At 42.6% G+C, this 19865-nt stretch overlaps 2 protein-coding genes across 4 annotated transcripts in view; one reads left to right on the top strand and one right to left on the bottom strand.

Annotated features, from left to right (window-relative positions):
- Positions 1-2369, bottom strand: part of LOC138196836 (C-terminal-binding protein 1) — a 30356-nt gene extending 27987 nt beyond the window's left edge. The window contains exon 1 of the mRNA XM_069147214.1: positions 2223-2369. Coding sequence (XP_069003315.1) covers positions 2223-2229 — 7 coding nt within the window. The 5' untranslated portion in view covers positions 2230-2369. The remainder of the gene's footprint in view (positions 1-2222) is intronic.
- A 1859-nt stretch (positions 2370-4228) lies between these two features.
- maea (macrophage erythroblast attacher, E3 ubiquitin ligase) lies at positions 4229-19245 on the top strand. 3 transcript variants are annotated; one of them, XM_069147210.1, is made up of 9 exons: positions 4229-4312; positions 8125-8307; positions 10431-10634; positions 11407-11529; positions 12687-12763; positions 12864-12972; positions 16509-16642; positions 16925-17120; positions 17278-19245. In XM_069147210.1, exons 1-9 carry the CDS (start codon positions 4244-4246, stop codon positions 17371-17373), a joined length of 1191 nt encoding a protein of 396 aa, XP_069003311.1. In that variant the 5' UTR covers positions 4229-4243; the 3' UTR covers positions 17374-19245. The 3 variants fall into 3 exon arrangements, with proteins under 3 accessions (XP_069003311.1, XP_069003308.1, XP_069003309.1); XM_069147207.1 differs by lacking the exon at positions 4229-4312 and adding an exon at positions 5265-5353; XM_069147208.1 differs by lacking the exon at positions 4229-4312 and adding an exon at positions 5293-5349.
- Positions 19246-19865: the final 620 nt, after the last annotated feature.

Genomic DNA, 19865 nt, shown 5'->3' with positions numbered 1-19865 from the left:
AGAATTTGCCAAATAACCACATCATGGTGGGATTCTGGGCCGTGACCTGTGTTGCATGTCGTACTCCTTCCTGTCTCACTCCTTGTTTCCCGTCCCCCTTTTAATGCAGTGAACGATAAAGGCAAAAAAGATAAATAATAAGACTTCAATTAAAAGTAGCAGTGGGAGGTCTGAGGGTTGGAAGTACTGATTTAGAAGGAGAAAAGTGACATTATAAATCTCTAGATTTATAATATAATCTAATCTCTGGTCTAGATGAGAAAATCATAACAAGCAGAGCTCGCCACTGAAAAAATACATTTTAAAACACTTAAATCTACATGTCTATAATTTGTGAATGTTTTTTTTTTACTTTAGCATAATTAGATTAACTATTGAAAAAATGCCCATCTAATGCTCATGACGATGTCCTCAAATGTCTTCATTTTTCTGACCAACAATGCAAAAACTCAAATGTTCCATTTACCATCAGATAAAACAAAGAAAAGCAGCAAATCCTTACATTTCAAAAGTCCGATTAAGGTCGTGTTTGGCACTTTTGCTTTCCAAATTACAAATGATTCGTTCATTTTTAAGATAGCTACCAGTGGGATGCTACCACGGGGTTGGGACGCGGACCATCAACCACAATTTTGCTGGCAGTCATTCCCCCTCCCTCACCTCATTTCCTCTCGTCCCTCCGCTCCCATAATGGCATCAAAACACCCCCAACACAACCCGATGCTGTATGTTACACAAGTTCACCATAACTTTTCTTTCAATCCCTGAGAAAGTTGCAAGAAGTGATCTCTGTATCGTACACATCTGCGCATTAATCTCAGATTAATTATACCGACAACATCTATCGACTTTCAAAGCCAGCTAGAATTACTGCCTCATAGTTGTTTGTCCGTCAATTTGCAGTTCACATACTTGTCTGTCCAGACTCGGAAAATATGTAGCGAAGACCCATAAAGGTGATTCTGACAGAACACAAAGTTGTGGACAAAGACGGTGGACAATGCATCAAATTCGCAAAGCTACAAATTCTAAAATGTGGACGCTTCAAACACATCTTCAGCCCAACAGCACGGAAATTCTATACAATCACCACAGTTTCAAGGTGGACACCCCGAATCAGTGTCACTAATTCAGTATCTGACCAAATGTGAAATATGGTCAAAATCTCCCCTTCTGTTTCTGAGTCATGGTGTTGAATAAAGTCCAGAAAACTGTTTTTGCAGGTCTTTTTTTTTTTTATCAAATTAGATATTTGTGTGAAATATTAATCACAATCAGTTGATGAATTTTTAGGTTACAGCCCAAACGTGTTTTCTGATGTCACCGTGACCTTTCACCTTTGACCAATGAGTTCTAATCAGTTCATGCCTGTAATTAGGAGAATGTTTATGGCAAAGGTGAAGAAAGTTCCCCTCATGGCGTTTACAATATCGGAACAGATGGACAACCTAAAAACACAGAGGCATAAATACTCACCTACTCTGAAAACTCAATATAAAAGTTGCCAGTCTTCAAATGAGGAAACAGCAGCTGCAGTTGAGTTAAAGTTTGCATATTTGTCTCACAAGTTACATCCCATCGCTTTTGCTTTCATAAAGTCACAGTAACTTTGGCTCTGACAACCTTAACGTATAACATATGCTGCTGAAGATGGGCACAAACTATTTTAACCATCATTTCCACAACAAAGTTCTCCAAGAAACTTTTTTTTCAGCTTGGATTTTAACACAATCCTTATTTAAGATGAGAATTGAGTCAGAATTAAAGACAAACTGCTTCTTTCTCAATAAACTGCAGCAGCATTAAAAAAAAAATAAAAAATAAAAAAAAAACTAGGCAAAATGCATCTTTAAAGAAGCAGTGATACTCATTTCTCTGGAAATTTCTTCATGAATAAACAATCCTTCAGTCACACACACACACACACACACACACACAAATAAACAAATAAACACATTCATATATTCATTCATGCAGTCACACACAAGCGAGTCTTCATACTGTAAACAGACACACACGCAGTTATTTCCCTCTTATTTAGCTTGGCACAGAGTTATCTCTTCAAACCCTGAACACAGTGCAGAGTCGAGCTGTAAGCACAGCGGCTACTATCACACAAACCCACACGTTTACACAAACAGACACACACACACACACACACAAATTACACGCAAATTACACACAGGAAGTGCTCGATACGGGGCCAAAAATACATCACAAACCTTGCATCACCTTCCTCTCTGTGTGTGTCCACTGTTCCACTTTGTTCCAAAGCTGGGTGGGTGGGTGGGGGTGTGTGAGGAGGAAAGGAGGGGGTGTAGGGGAGTGGGGGGCGGGGGTGTGCACGGGGTGGGGAGAGGGGAAGGGGTTTGCATGCAGCAGATAATGGGCCAATTGTAAGTGATTACAGTTGGTGCCAGCCAATCAGCGCAGCCTGGCACTGGACTGCAGCCAATGGCAATATGTCCACTGCAGCTGGGGGAGGGTGCTCACGCTCACACAGGAAAAGAAATGTGGCCATGATATGGAGCGGGTGGAGAGGAAGGAGGGGGGGAGGGGGATTCACTGGGTAAACTTGTAGATTTAAAATATTTCATAAAACTGGATGATGTTTTCTGTTATTGATCAAATTTCATCAGTCATCGTGTTTTTTTACGTTTTATTTTTTAGTGGACGTCTTTAAGCAAAAACTCAGGACTGGTTTCCAGATGAATGAACATAATTGAGGAATAATTGATCACCTTGTCTTCACTGAGGTCAAGCTTTTTCCCTCGCAAATGTAAAAATTCAGACATTTCTCTCAAACACCTAATAACTTTTGTTTAATCTTAGATAAATTCTTACCAAAGCTTCCCAGAGCCGAATGCAACTTCTTTAGTTGCTTAGTTTGCCAAAATATTCAATTCACAATGATGTATAACAGGAAAAGTATCAAATCTGTATATTTCAGAAGCTGAAACTGTTTGTTTTTTTTGCCTAATTTGGCCTGACTATCAAAATAATGATGTCAACTAACTACCAACTAACATTACCCGCCTCTGTCATCTGTTTTGTCAGCTCCTGGTCGCAGAAATCTTTATCTTATCTCAACATTAGACTGCAGTTCTACTGTATGTAAACGTAACGAGTGACTGGAAAAAGCTCAAACTCACCCATTGTTGAGATGGATGATCAAATCTAGACGAACAAAGAAAAATATGTCAGTCTTTATTTGAATCCATATTAGCTTACACAAAGTAGAAGCTAGCCTTCCTGGGGTCCAAACAAAAAACAACCAACAAAAATAGGACTGCATCAATAAAAGAGAAATTAACAGAAATTACTTCGTGGCTCGCTCACTAATTGTATATTTTGCTTCGTCTCCCTCGTTCACTCTTCTACTACTGAAAAGGATTTAACGAGACAGATCATAATTCTCCCAAACTATCTTCTCTTCGTTGGCCTCCCATAAATATAATCAAGAATAGAATACAAAGATAAAAATGCTTCTGCTGTATCTCAAAGCTCTTAACGGCTGTGCTCCATCTTATCTAAAAGATCTTATAGTACCATATCATCCCAAGGGAGCGCTTCCCTTACAGAATGCTGACCTGCTTGTGGTTCCTCGAGTTTCCAAAACTATTTGGGAGGCAGAGCCTTCAGCTTTCAGGCCCTTCTCATAAAATCAGCTCCCAGTTTGGGTTCAAGAGGCAAGACACTCTCTTTACTTTTAAGAGGAGGCTTAAAACTTTTCTATTTGACCCATTTGAACCATCCCCTCAGTTGTGCTTCTACATAAGCCCAGGCTGCTGCACAGGACCATCGATCATGCCACCATCGCATATCATTAACTTTACGCCCTCGTTCTTTTCCTAATCTCCCCTCACTCCGACTGGTTGACCACATACTGAGCCTTTTAATAACTTGAATTGGCGCAGGGTCTACACAAATAAAATTCAATGGAGTTAACTCTTTTTTTTTAATTATTATTTTTATTTTTTTTAAATTGCTCTATAATTTGCACGTTTCCTTCGCTCTCGCTTAATTTGCTGCCTCGGTGAATGCTTTTATAGCTTCAAGCCAACTTTTGGATGTAGAAAGCGTGCACCAAAGCAGGCCGACGCACCCAGACGGCGGAGTCAGTGCTGACACCGTCTCGCCAGATGGCGCTAGTGAGCACTGAGGCCATTCTGAGTCGATAGAAAAAAAAAAAGAAAAGAAAAAAAAAAAAAAAACAACCACAAGAAAAACCCACAAAACCAAGATGGCGGTGCAAGAGACAGCATCCCAACTGTCCATGGCTCTCAAAGTCCAAGAATATCCCACCCTGAAGGTAAACAGACATAGAAACTGCCATACATCGACGGCCTAGTGACTCCGGAGATGCCGGACTGCGTGATGCGGGAGATGGTGTTTGGAAAATAGGAATTAGTGGTTGATTTAGATCACGAGGGCAGCGAGCTTGACAGGGAGGCTAACGTTAGCTGAGCCGGATTAGCCAGGTGGCTAAACGTCCACTAAACGACCTTTATTTACAAAGTGATGAAAAAGATCGAGTCGTCCGCTCATCGACGGGAGCCGGTGGCCGGTGAGCCGGCCGCCTGCTGCCTTCTCCGGGTGTTATAACGCAGGTAGTGCGCCGCTTGGGGCCCTCACAGCTGTTAGCTCAGGTTTTAAGCCTGTTTTTTTTTAATATATATATATATATACCGTGGTCCTTGTCAGTTAGCGCCATCTAACCGGTGTAATAGTTTAAAACAAAAATAGTTTTCAGTTTTAGACGGTGTGTGTGTGTGTGTGTGTGTGAATTAAATCATCCCGGGAACTTTAGGAGAACAGGATCGAGGTGAAATATCATCACTTAACAAAAGCGTGGAAACAACATGGTTGCTCCGTTTTCTTTCGGCGGGGCCGGGCACGATGTTAAAAGACACGCGGAGACGTGATCGGCCTGTTAACGTTGAAAATAATAATAATTAAAAAAAAAACAAACAAAAAAACGTCTGTATCGTCGCACCCCCCCTCAAAAAAAAAAAAATAGCCTACCCGATGCGTGACGCCGAGCGTGCAAATCGCATGTGGCTGGAAGATAGATCGGTTTAAGTCGCCCGGTAGCCCCCCCCCCCTTCCTCCGGTAGCCCTCCCACCAGAAGCAGCCCCCCTTTCCGAGTTAGCGCAGTGTCATCAGCCTCTCTCTGCACTTCAAAATGGCCAGAGAGAGAAATCACAGCCTGCGCTGCTCCTCCATTCCTCGTAACGTTTTACTGCGACACCGCGGCTACTAAAAAAACACGAGCTCAAACAAGTCCGGGCTGCTGCTGCTGCTGCTGCCGCCTCGTGTGCTGCTCAGCCACGCAGCGGACGACGGCTGTGAGTACGTACCACCGTATTGACAGCTTTAATGTGTAAACTGATGGCGTATATAAACTAGGCATTTTCGTGTCGCTGGCGATGTTGAGAGGTCTCTCTCTCTGTGTGTGTTCAGGGTGCACTGGTGTGGTGGGGGGGGGGGGGACGTGTCTGCCTTTGCTTGGATGCTGCAGTAAAGATGATGGGCACCATTTTAAGACAGGAGTGATGGTTGTAATTGGTATCAAATGGGAGTCTTAACATCTGTCTACGTTTGGAGCTGTATTTGAGCTTATATGTCTCAATGTTGCACGGTTTGTGTTGGATATTATGTCCTGGCGGGCGTCAGATCAAGTGCATTCGTGAAGGGAAACGGTGACCCTAATGTGTACTTCATTAGTCTTTTTGTCTGTGGCTTTGTGACCAACATCCTAATTTGGCCTTTCGTTCGAAGGTGTTAACCTCCGGTGCTGAACGTACAGGCCCCTTTACAGGCTGATGACGTTGTAATGTCACAAATTGAACCAAGTGTCTGTGTTCAAGTGGAGTCAAAATGATCATTCAGGCTTGCTGTAAATTACCTGAGCTGTCTTAATGATGAATATTAGTATTCCCGTTGTCATTAATGATTTGTGATCCCTGTTAGGGGAGGGGTTGTCGATGTCTCCTGCATTGATCCACCTCCTAACTAATCATGGAAGAGAACCATCATGCTCACAAAGTCAGTCCAGTACTGTCATAACAGTCTGGGATGTGCTGAAGGCCGAATGACATGTCCACTGTCAAGCAAATGAAGGTCACATAGAAAGGATAACACCATATATGAGATCCAATTGCCAGTCACATTAATAAAGGGAATATTTCAATTCTCTAAAAGCGTCCATTGTTATATAACAAGATTTGTTGCAGTTAAATATATGTCAAGATAAAGTGCATTTTCTGGAAATAATCATATTTAAAAAAAGCTAACTTTAAAATGGATGAAACATCTGTCTTTGAATGTCCGTTTGCAACATTTTCTAAAGTGACAAGAACAACCGAAGATATTTAACCGGTTCGGCAGAGAAAGAGTCAACGAGTCAACTAGTAGGGATGGACCAACCTAATATGTCTATAATCAGTTGGTCAGGCATTCACCACGACATGACAAATCCACAGGAAGTAGGATTGTTTATTTTGAAATGTAGATATAAATTCAGTGTTTCCGGACTGTCTTTAGTGCCATGATTTCAATCTCTTTGTATTATTAAAAAAAAAAAACAGTATTCAGTTAACTCCAAACAGCTTTTAAATTTGGGTGAAAGAAAAAAAAGCACTGTATTAGAATCAAACATGAAGAGAAAATGCAAGTCTACCAGCCACCATATATCTATGGCTGCAAGCTTTATATTACTGCATTGCCCAAACCAGTATATATTCACTGCATCTTTCTGTAATCACCACCATCTATCTGCCAAGTAAAACCTTCATTTATAACCCACAGTACTTATTTGTTGATCTGTTGCCAAGTGTGTCACAAAAATACAAATCTGTAGTTCAAGTAATATTCGTGGGTCAAACGCTGACCAGTTTGGAAATGCCAAACTCTGATCTGGATGTAGCCAAGAGAGAAAAAGCTGTTGAGATAAGAAAGCCAAAGCCTTTAACCATCTTTTCCCTCCCAAAATACATTCCTATGCAGAATATGTCTGACTGTTTCTGCCAAAAGGAGATTAGTCAATGTTTACAAGTGCATACTAATTTGTCTTGTGGCACAATTAAATATGTGAGACATAAGGTTCCCTTCTGTACTTTAGTTTAGGGCTGGATTTCCCAAATACCAGCAATTTTTATTCTCTCATGTTGCACATTTACATAACTTTCCTCTTAAATTTGAGTGATCTGTGAAATTCACCTCGGGGCTAGCTCAAAAGAAGAAAAAAAACAATAGAAATCATCTCAATCGATTTAAGCACGCCTCATGGTTTTTATGCAATATCTTAAAGAGGGAACCACAAGGGTCACATAAAGCTCATTCATTTATTTACAAAGTAATCCTCTATTGCAGAACGAGGATGTTTGGTTTATTTACACATTATCGTCTTTAGATGTTTTCAGTACGCGCATCACTGAAACGAGTTTGTAATTGAAATGTTTTCTGTGAAAATGATCCGTTTTCAAATGCTGTTCAGTTGTTTGTTCAAGCTGTTTTCATTATGTCAGAAGTGTACAGACTCTTTGAGCATTTGTTGTTTCATCTGCTGTTTTGTTTGTTCCGTCCTCTTTGTGATCTGGAAAAGGTTTTTGAATCTGATGTGCTTGATGAATGTTTTAAAGTGAATGAGCAAAAATTTAGCAGTCAAATCTCAGCAGATTTCTTTCTACTTTACTACAGTAAACATACACTATGAGCCGTATTTAAACGGCAGTAGAAGAAGAGTTCAAGAAGCGTAGGTTCGGTCATGAACTTGGGTAATTTGCAAGGCCGGCATTAAAAACTCAATAAATTTGAAGCATCACTAATGTGATTTGGTCACAGCAAATATTAGGAACTGTTTAAACTGGAGATTGATGGGATTATGTTGTTCATATTGATCGAGGCTGGCACAGTATAAACTAGGGCCATAACACAATACCATGCAAAATTGAAGGTATCCACAAGCAACAAAAACAAAATATATAAAGGTTGATTGCAACTCGGCTATCTAAACAAATGTTTACCTTCGTCGGCTGGAGGTCATTTTTTTGCCCTTTGCCAACGCCAAACCTGAAAGTGTGACACACCGCTGCTCATATCCGGTGGCGTCGTCGTTACAGGTGCCGTACGAGACTCTGAACAAACGATTCAGAGCGGCTCAGAAGAACATCGACCGGGAGACGAGTCACGTCACGATGGTGGTCGCCGAGCTGGAGAAGACGCTGAGCAGCTTCCCGGTGGTCGACTCCGTGGTGTCGCTGCTGGACGGAGTGGTGGAGAAACTCAGCGCCCTGAAGAGGAAGGTGAGGGATGCAGATGTACAAACACACACACACGCACATATATTTTTCCATGCTATTAATCGGTTTAATAGTCTGGTCATCATGTCATTTAAATTTCGTTGGAGAAGCAGAATTTTAAGATGTTGTTTTTTCAAAGCTATCTGCACTTTAAAGCGAAAGAAAAACGCTGACATTTTGCCTTCGTGTTTCTCTTTTAATTCAGTTTCAAGTGACAGACGAACAAAACAGAACCGTATCACCACCTTTTGTTTAGAAGAAAGAGTGGCTGGATGTTGTTCGACCCCAGCAGAGTAAAACTCTCTCTCGTTGATTTTGTGTTCCCGTAAAGCTGATCACACAGCAGAGGTTTCGCCGGCGTCACATTTTGCCATCTCTGTTTTCGGAGGACTGCTTTTGTACAACATAGCGATTACAGAGATAATCAGAGGCAACAGAAAGTTGGCTTAACATTGTGGGCAAGTGCAACTATGCCAGCTGTGTTTGTGGAAGGTTTATCACGAAAGTCATGTGTGTGTTTTCAAGCTCCGTTTTCTCTGTTGTTGCTACGCTTGAAGGACAGCGGTTTCACTTTTTTTTTTTTTTTTTGTGGTGGGGAGGGGGAGGAGGGGGGGCTATTTTCAAAATCTGGCCTTGGGTAGAGATAAAAAAAAAAATAAAAAAAAAAGAAGGACAGAGAGATCTACATCATTCATGGCCACCTGTGGATAAACTGTGAGGAACAGAAGATTACAAAAAAATACAGCACATTTAGGAAAACCAAATCCTCAGTAGATTAGAAACTAGAACTGGTACTGAACTTTTCCTCTACAGAAACTTACCGACTTCTAACTGAACTTGTGAGCTGTGCTCATACACATTACATTTCCTGCGACTTTGTGTTTTGCTCCGCCTACTGGTGTTTGATAAAGTGCTCGTATTGTCGACCTCACTGGTGGACTTTGTTGCATTGATGTCGTTAACTCCAGTAAAATTCATCGTCGACACGGGCCTTCCTCTCTCGTTGTTGAAAAGTTGCGTCCCCATGGAAGCACTTTCTGCCAGTGCAGCTAAATTTTGGTCGCAATCTGGCAGCTTGCACATCCGATCCTTAACAGTTTGTAACATAAAGTGGGGAAACTACAGCAGAACAAACCACCTCTGGGTCATTAAGTTGTTGTAGGGAAGCAGCTGTATGCATCACCAGCAGTATCTCGTCTACAAACAAGATCTCGCTTCAGCTGGGGCCAACTGTTATATCCACATTATTTACCCCCGTTAACTAAAACACATCACTGCAGCTGTGGTTTCTTTATAATGGGTCAAATGTGACCTCGGTGGGTAGCGTTTGTTAAGGAATGCTGCCTCGCTGGTTCTTGTGTCAAACTTTTCCGAGAAAACAAGCGATTAAAAAACACAACTTGTGCACTTGTACTCTTCCAAAATGTTGTTAAGCAGGTTCTCTGTGAAATAATATGATTATGTTAAACGGTTAGGGCTAATTAGACACCCCACCAATGTGCTCGGGGTGTGGGAGTCTTTGTGTGTCGTGAGAAGAACTCCATATGTGAAGAGTAGAATTAGTGACGGGTGAACAAATCAGAATGAAACCAGGAAGCCAAAGACAATGGCATACAGTGTAGTTCTTAAATAATTCAATCTAAAATGACAGGTTGCAGAGAACAGAGAACGGGGAACATTGAAGCGTGCTGAATATTCACTGACTCCTGTGTCACATTTTCAGGTGTAAGTGTAACATGGAGCTGTGGGAATGTATTTCTGAATTTGTGTGATCCCGAGCTTCTATGGAGGTGTAAACTCAGCTTACCTCCACCGTGCAGCGTTTCATCTGCAGAACAGGAAGCAGCTGTTTAGTCTGAACCGCGTTCAAGGTTTTACATTTCTTGGCTTCGGTGTTCAGGACTTGTTCCTCTTCTATTATACGTTATAAACATAACGATCTTGGTGAAAAATGTTACGACCTCGGACCTTTTCTCACCAACGGGAAAAGTCATTTTAAGATGAACGCACTTTTATAATTCAAGGTTATTGAACACCCAACACTTCAACTCGGACCGGTTTTACACGATGCACGTTCAAGTTTTTTTTATAACCGTCCTGATTGTACTTGCTTATTTGTCGTGCAGGCTGCCGAGTCCATTCAAGCAGAAGACGAGAGCGCCAAGCTGTGCAAGCGTCGCATCGAGCACTTGAAGGAGCACAGCAGCGACCAGCCGGCTTCAGTCAACCTGTGGAAGAAGAAACGGATGGACCGCATGATGGTGGAGCATCTGCTGCGCTGTGGCTACTACAACACAGCTGTTAAACTGGCCAGACAGAGCGGTATAGAGGTAATTGGCTTTGTATGTATGTTCTGTGTCACCTCGAGTACTTAAGAGATCTTTGAGTTCGTAAAAAAAACAAGAAAAAGAAATCCAAACCATCAAACTGAGAGAAACCATCAAACTTTATACACATTTAAAAGAAGAAAAATAATTTTATTTACACGTAGGACCACGCAGCAACTTTACTTGGGCATTGAACGCATCCATGAGAAGTGAACACACACGCACAAAAGGAGCAGTTGTGGATAATCATTGTAAAAACCCTGCTTCCTATCTGTGTGTGTGTGTGTGTGTGTGCATGTGTGTGTGTGTGCGTGCATGCGTGTGTGTTGGGACTTGTGTCATCCTAATAGCTCGGTTGTTTACAAAAATCTTTTCTTGATCACTGAGCTTAATTGAATCACTTCCACACAACAGTGGAGTTGTTTGATGTTGTGTTTACCCTGTTAGGTCTTGACCATTTATCTCCCATCGCTGCTACTCAATACATAAACACTCGTTTGAAAAAAAAAAAAAAAAAAAGCCATATTTCTAAGGCACAAGAAAGTTGTTGGGTTTTCTGTTTTAGCTCGTCCTGAATATGTATGCTGTTGTAATATCATGTGACACTATGAATAGCAACAGAAAACACACCACAGGGTTTAACTTGCATGCATCTGTTGGACCTTAATGTGACCTTTTAGCAAGTTGCTTTTCTTTCATCTCAAACTTTATTGTTGTTGTTTTTTTCAGATTCCCTTGTTTTTCTGCTAACACATCCCCTCTGTTGTGTTTTCAGGACCTGGTGAACATCGAGATGTTCCTCACGGCTAAGGAAGTGGAGGAATCTCTGGAGAGGCAGGAGACGGCCACTTGCCTGGCCTGGTGCCACGACAACAAGTCACGCCTTCGCAAGATGAAGGTAGTTTATTTTACGAGGGGGAAATTTTTACTCTCCAATTTCAAGACGTTTGGTTTAACAAAAAACGTAACGTCTTAAAAAGCATTGGTATTGGTGTTCTCAAGAGAGGGCTTTAAAGTTGCTAGAAATTCAAAAATAATATTTACAAAGGTCTTAGAAATGTAATGTCCGCCTATAAAGGAAGTAATGTTACTTATGAAATGTTTTCTATTGACATTTTAGCACAAGCTCGCTGTCAAATATCTAATAATATTGTTTCAGATGTTTAAATGTGGGCCTTGAATAAATGGGTTCTTTTTTAAGCCACACTCATTTCTCCATCTGTTTTCTGCAGACTGTCCTGATCCAGGTTGTGTGTAATATTTAATTAGTAATATTCAAATTATTGTTATGTAAAGAAAGAAAGTACTGACAATAATTGGATATAAATATAAATAAGTGCATGCACATTTTCAGGCTTTATAATTCACACTGCTTTTCATCGATATCTTTATAGGATTTGTAAGATATTTAACTTCGCGAAACCTGCAGAAATCCTTTTACTTCTGCATTGCATTATTCTTCTCTTACTGAACAAGAATCGGCACTTTAACACGGTTTGTTTTTTCAAAATCTGACCAGTTAAGATTAAAACACACTTCCTTGGGGTTTTGTTTTGCTAAGAGGGGCAGCAAGTTAAACTGTTAATCCTAAAATCACGCTATTAAACTCGAAAAGCTTTATTGGAGTTCAGACCTGCACTAAGACATGATAATCTTCCTCGTTAGCTCTAACTTTGACAGTCAAACTTGTAAACACGGATGACTGAATATTCATGTTATTTCTTTCTCGTGAGAGCATTTCTGAAATCTGGTTTATCTCCAACTCATCACCAGATAGGTAACATAACATACAGGGCTATCAAAGATTTACTGTTTTTTTTGGTGGTTTTTTTTACACTCTTCTGGCCATTTTCTTCTTTCTTGCAAAAATCCATTTGGAAATGAATAAAATATTGAGGCGGCTTAAGAGTCCACCATGACTGCAGGAGTTGTATGAAAGAAATTAGTCTCCAGTCTGCTCTGTCTCAGGTCCATGTAGGGTAAAAGATTAGTCGTGAGGATTTTGCTGCGCGTTCAGTTCTTTAAACTTACCAACCATGTCTATTTCTTTTACAGAGCTGTCTCGAGTTCAGTCTGAGAATCCAGGAGTTCATTGAGCTCATCAGACAAAACAAACGCATGGATGCAGTCCGGTACTTGATTTTTTTTTTTTCAACCAGTATTGTCGCCAATTTGTTACATTTTAATAAAATGTCAGGATCTAAGTTTGTGGGTCTCTTGTTTGTGTTTCAGACATGCGAGGAAGCACTTCAGCCAAGCAGAAGGTGGGCAGTTGGATGAGGTTCGGCAGGTGATGGGCATGCTGGCCTTCCCATCAGATACACACATCTCCCCATACAAGGTAACAACGGTGGTATTTCCCAGTGTAAAGATGTACACTGATACAATTGCATTTGGTCAGAGCACATACAGACAAGAAATATTGTGTTATACCAATCTGTGTTTCTGACATTTTGATAGTAATGTTGGACAGAGCTGTGAACAGACCACCCGACATATCATCTCATGTCATGAAATGGATCTGTGTTTACAGTCTTTGCTCAGCATGATGGATAAATCATAAGCATGACAGAGTTCAGCACCAGCTTCTGTCTTTACTGAGAAACACCTCTGAAATCACCACGTTTATGGAGGGAACGCGGTATTGCAGCTGACCGACCACCAGAGGGCGCCTGTGGGCTTTTACAAAACTCAATTCCCTCGTCTGTGTTACTTTAGGCTTGTCCTTGGATAGCTGCTTTCAGCTGCAGTGTTATTTTTAGTGTTCATTTCAACTCTGAAATCCTCTGAGTTTTAGCGTGGTGCCATGACACTGGTGCTTTATCTCAAAAACAGTTTGGCTTTTTCTGCTTGGAAGGCAGACGGACCTGTTGTTGCCAGCTACATGTGACAGAAACAGAGCTGAGAATCTCGGTCCTCTGCCAACATGTTTGTAGGGCAGCATATTTATAGCTTGCATAATTATCGTACTTCTTTTTCTCAGTACTGAAAAAGAAGTACCAGTCCGCCTCTGAAAACAAGTGCAGAACACTTCCTTCACATGGCACCACTGTGAAAATGTGAAGGCTCATATATTGATAAAATGCGGTAAATATTGCCGCCGCCAACACTTACAGCGAAACAAAAATGATTTAACTGCAACTGTAACTTAAAACAATTCACTTCCATTATTCTTGAAGCATGTCTTTGTGGTGAAAACACTCACACAGTTACAGACTCGGCTGCGTTTGAGAAGCAGGAAGCTGTTAATCACTGGTTGTTCAAAACAAACGTCTGTGAATGGGCAGGTACTCTAAACTCAAAGTACAGCTACAAATCACATCTAATTTACTGTGGAAGCCAAAATCATGACACAATCACATGTGTTTACTTGTACGATATGCTAGTGGCAGCCTGTTACAGCAGCTCCCCCGAGTGTGTTTTTGTTTTAAGTATCTTTTTTTTTCTCCTCTCTTCTGAGTTGTTTTTTCTTTCACGTGTGTTAAGTGACGGTCAGACAATGGACCGTAACTTTTCCACTTTTCTGGTGGCTTTTCTTTTACTTTTTTTCCCTCTTTGTAACGGAGAGCCAGGCACAGTGGACCGGGGCCATTGTTTACTCTCGTGATCAGCTGATCGCGCTGAGTAGACCTCCGCTGCTGCTGCTGCTGCTGCTGCCCGGAGCGAGGCCTGAAATCCCGGACGAACTTCGGAGAAGACGTCGGGGTTGCAGAGCTGGAGCTCAAACTGAAGGCGAAGAGGAGGAGATATAAACCATCGGTACCGGCGATTTTAATGGGGAACGTGAGGTCGTTGGCCAATAAGACTGATGAGCTCGGCGCGCTGGTAAAGACCCAGAGGGAATACCATCATGTGTTTCACCGAGACGTGGCTGCACTCACATTTCCCGGACCACAGCGCGGCCGTACCCGGCTTCAGGACTGTTCGGGCGGACAGAGACGTTGTGCAGAGCGCCAAGAAGAAAGGTGGAGGGATTGCAATCTATGTGAACGAGAGGTGGTGCAATCCCGTCCACGTGTGTGTGAAGGAACGTTTCTGTAGCCCGGACATTGAACTGCTAGCCGTGGGGATGCGCCCGTATTTTTTGCCGAGGGAGTTCTCGTCCGCCATTGTTATCGCTGTGTACGTTCCTCCAGTGGACACCATCTACTCCACTGTGTCCAAACTTCAGACTAAGCATCCCGGTGCATTTTTGGCAGTTACTGGAGACTTTAACCAGTCTGGATAAAGTACTGCAAACTTTGCACCAGTATGTTAACTGCCCCACCCGGAACAATAAAACCCTGGACCTACTGTATGCTAATGCCATGGATGCATATAGTACTACTGCCCTTCCCCCCTTGGTAGATCAGACCACAACCTGGTCCTGCTGACACCAAAGTATGTCCCTCTGGTGCAGAGGCAGCCTGTGACCACCAGGACTGTGAGGAGGTGGACACAGGAGGCTAAAGACGCCCTGCAGGACTGCTTTGAGTCCACGGACTGGGATGTGCTGTGTGGACCACATGGGGAGGACATCAACAGCGTGACGGACTGTATCACAGAATACATTAAATCCTGTGAACACACCACCGTACCATCCCCGACTGTACACTGCTTCCCCAACAACAAGCCGTGGATCACCAGTGACCTGAAAGTTCTTCTTAATAAGAAGAAAGCAGCCTTCAGGTCTGGGGACAGGGAGGAGCTCAGGAGAGTGCAGCGCCACCTGAAGGAGAAGCTGAGAGAGTGCAAGGACTCCTACAGGAGGAAGCTGGAGGCCAAACTCCAGCAGAACAACGTGAGGGAGGTGTGGACCGGTATGAAGGAGATTACTGGGTTCAAAGGGAGAGAGAGACAATCAGGGGGCTCCCTGGAGAGGAACAATGAGCTAAACTGTTTCTTCAACAGGTTTAGTTCACCGCCCTCATCTGTCTCCTCCACACCTCACACCTCCCAAACACCTCTGCTGCCCCCCCCCCCCCCCACCTCCCCCGGTGAGCTGCATAGACACAGAGCTCTCAACTTCAAAGGGCTCTTCCACTATGGACGCCATGACCCCCCCCACCCCACCCCCTCTCTGTGAAGACTAGCCAGGTTAGGAGACAGCTGGAGAGAATCCACCAGTGCAAGGCTGCCGGACCTGACGGCATCAACCCCGGGGTCCTGAAGACCTGCGCCGTCCAGCTGGCTGAGGTCCTGCAACACCTCTTCAACCTGAGCCTGAAGCAGGAGGAGGTCCCGGTGCTGTGAAAGACGTCCTTCCTGGTTCCAGTCCCCAAGAAGACGACTCCATCCAGCCTCAACGACTACCGACCGGTTGCCCTCACATCTCATGTGATGAAGGTGCTGGAGAGGCTGGTCTTGGCCCACCTCAGGCCGCTGGTGAAATCTTCTCTGGACCCGCTGCAATTTGCGTACCAGCCTCATGTGGGAGTGGACGACGCCATCATCTACCTGCTGCAACGAGCTCAGTCTCACCTGGACGGAACCGGTGACTCTGTGAGAATCACCTTCTTTGATTTCTCCAGTGCATTCAACACCATCCAACCACTGCTGCTGAGTGAGAAGCTGCGGGTGGTGGGGGTGGACGCGTCCACCGTCTCCTGGATCACTGACTACCTGACAGGCAGACCACAGTTTGTCCGTCTGGGCAGTGTGCCGTCTGATACGGTGGTCAGTGGTACTGGAGCTCCACAGGGAACTGTTCTGTCTCCTTCCTGCTCACCTTGTACACCACTGACTTATCCAAATTGAGGGATGAAAGACGGCGTGTTGTAGGGTGTACAGATTGACTCAAACTTGTGATATTGGACGATATAAATACAACTGAATTGACTTGTGAGAATGGCTGTGTAAAAGTCTTGCCCTTGTCTTTTGCTCTTTCTGTTTCATCAGGATCTTTTGGATCCTGCTCGTTGGAAGATGCTGATCCAGCAGTTCCGATACGACAACTACAGACTGCACCAGCTGGGAAACAACTCTGTCTTCACTATCACTCTACAGGCCGGTCTGTCTGCCATCAAGACACCGTATCTTTTATTTCCAGCTTTTACTCGCTTTGAACCCCTGCGTGTTTTTTTTTGTATCTCCTTAAAATAATAAAGATGTAAAAAACAGAATATTTTGTATAAAGCGAAATGTCGAAAACAGACATGGGTTTTAAACTTTTTCTTTATCACGCTGTAACTTTCCTCCATATTTCTAATGTCTGCTCATCACTGTCTTGGGAACAACGGCTCATCTCTGACACCATAAAGTGAAAGTGATGCTTAATGAGTGGTATTAATTGTGTTCCTTAACGCCTGTTACAGTCAGTGCTACAAAGAAGATGGGACCTCTAAAAACCCAGACTGCCCAGTGTGCAGTAAATCTCTTAACAAGTTGGCCCAGCCTCTACCCATGGCCCACTGCGCCAACTCCAGACTAGTGTGTAAGATCTCTGGGGAGGTCATGAATGAAAACAACCCTCCCATGATGCTGCCTAATGGATATGTCTACGGCTACAATGTGAGTGGGCCGCGAGATGCCAAGAATTCTGGGACTGTGTGAAGCGGTCTGTTAAATCACTGTAAAATGCAGAATGGCTGCGAGACTTAAGTCGTTTAAAACTGTTGTGTTTGCGTCTCGGTCTGATTCATTATCGTCTGCTTGTCATGTCTTCCAGTCCCTTCTGTCCATTCGCCAAGATGACAAAGTGGTGTGTCCCAGAACCAAAGAAGTCTTCAACTTCTCTCAGGCGGAGAAGGTCTACATCATGTGATCGCTCGGATGACACGTCTGGGTGTTAAACGAGATCAGACGTGGCCCGTCGTACATCACGTGTGACCTGGCCTACTCAGAGCCACCTGTGGAGCTGTGATCCAGTGGACCCCCCCCCTCCCTCTCCCCTCCCCTCCCCTCCCCTCCCTCCCTCAACAGTCACACCTGAGACGCCCTGCGAAACCCTTGGCCCCCCTCTTCCCTAGTTCACCCATCCGTTTTCCCCTTTGCATTTTATCTCACAGAAACTGGGCTCTTCTCCCTTCAGACTCTGTTTTAGATGTGGCTAGAAGTTGTTTGATCTGATCCATTCAAGCACATGGACTATCAGCATTCTCATTATCTTACAGGCCTTCACTCTGAACATTACTAGACTAGAGAAAAGGACTGACGGGGTGAAAAACTGCTAGGTAGATGTTTGATTTTACTACAAATAAAAGACCTTGATGAGGTTCCTTTGACTTTTCCTTTTACCAGTGGTGATCCTTTGATAATTAAATAACGTGGCAGAGATGTGTTAACAGACGAGATTTGGGCCTTTTTTTTTTTTTTTTTTTTTTTTTTTTTTTTTTTTTCAAAACCAACATGGCTACCTGCCTGGTCACATTTCATTATGTGGTGCATGCTGTTGACATCCTCTGTCTTCTAGCCATATTTTTGGTGGTTGTTGGGGAATATTTGTGAAATGCTTCCTTTAAACTGCCTCACTTTTTAAATTTCATCCCCCCCACACCCCCTTTGAGTGAAACTGGGGCCTGGTTTGGCCTACAATGGGCCCTTTTTCAAATGTAAATATTAGATAGGAATTGATCATGCCAATTGATAAATTCAGGAGTTTTAGGGACAAGTGAAGGCAACAAAGACCTTCTGCAAAGATTTCTGTGTAAACTGAACACGTCTTTTCTTGGTTGTTATAAGATGCATTACCCTGAAGTATCATCAATTTAACTGGTTGTTCAGTGTAATTTCTTATTTCTGGAGAAGCTCGTAGTTTCACTATTGGTGAAATTAATTACGGTGTACTTTCTACCATAATGAAATTTACACAATATTTAAACAATACAACGATCTCCAATGTTTTTTTTTTTTTTTTTTTTTTTAAATGAACAAACTGTCTTCCTTTGTTGTGTGTGAGCTTTGGTGTTAACAAGTTCATCTCGATTAAGGCTGGATATTTAATTCGCTTAAAAAAGAAACCTGGGGTGAATTTTTCTTTTTTTTTTTTTACTCAATTTTCCATTGCCCATATAGTTTTAATTTCATAACTTTTTTCCCAACGAAGCAGAAGATAATAAAGAGAAGGACAGTGCTGATATTTTTCCAGTCTGTGTTAAACCTGCTTGCGGCACCGATACTACCGAGTTTACGAAGCATAAAAGTACACAAGCTTCATCGACATGTCACGTAGTTTCACGCGAGGCACGGTTTAACACTCCCACAAGGCTGTTGATTTAGCAGGCTTGTCTTTCCTTGCAAAGTCAAAAGGCAGAACCTTCGGTCATCAGAGAACATGACTCGTACTTCATGACTTTAAAAACGTACCGTAGATGATAGACTGTAATGTGGATATTTGAACAGGAATGTTTACTTCAGTGTCAACTAATGCACAAGTGGCATCTAAATCTAACCCGGAAAACACCCGTGCAAAGCGATCCAAAAATGCAGATTTGTGTTCAACATGATCAGTTTTGTGGTCGGTCGTTTCTTCCATCTGTTGTTTTATCGACGAGCCGAACGCCGCCTCATCTGTGTCCATCGAAGATTTGGAACTGTATCTGTGAAGGCACAGAATGTCCTGTGTGTTTGTGTTGGTACTAGAATAGAAATAGGGGATTGTTTCATGAGCAATATGCCTCATAAAGATTTCAGTGAACTTTGATTTCAGTGTTTCTTTATTTGCACCATCTGCTCTGCGGCCTCTAAAAAACAGCGTTAGCATATGTGTGAAGAGTGTGAACGACTTTGTTGACATGGAAATGCAGCCAAGTGTTGCGTCTTGCACCTGAAACTATAGCTCCATAGTCTGAGGAGGTCTGCGGTCGTTTTTGCTTCGTCCCCGAATAAAAAGCAGGTATACAGATGGTGATGTGGTCAACAGTTGATCCCGCAGAGTGGATTTCATGGCTGTAAAGAGCCAGAAGATAAAATAATTCGGCTGATTTGATTGGGTAGTACATCTGACTCTTCATTGCTCTTTCTGAAAGCTAAAACTTCAGTTTGTACTAACAAACCATGGTTGAGTCACAAAATATTTACTCCCAAGACAGTGAATGAGCCTTAAAACAAGGTGTGCACATGTAGGAAAAAAAATGACTTTTTAGAGCTGCAACCAGTAATTTATTCATGGGTTTATTTGCCGTTTAGTTTGTAAATGTAAAATACTGGAAAAATGACGGTCTCAAAAACCCACTTCAAGCTCGTCTTGGCTTGATAACAATAAAAAAAAATGTTTTAACGATATTCAAATTGGTTGTATAAAAAAGAAAAGTAGCA

This window comes from Embiotoca jacksoni, unplaced genomic scaffold (assembly GCF_022577435.1).
Source record: "Embiotoca jacksoni isolate LCO1_2020_lvr unplaced genomic scaffold, fEmbJac1.0.p SCAF_135, whole genome shotgun sequence".
Classification (NCBI taxonomy): Eukaryota; Metazoa; Chordata; class Actinopteri; family Embiotocidae; genus Embiotoca; species Embiotoca jacksoni.
The sequence above is the reverse complement of the archived record's forward strand: the minus strand, read 5'-3'. Positions and strand labels throughout refer to the sequence as shown.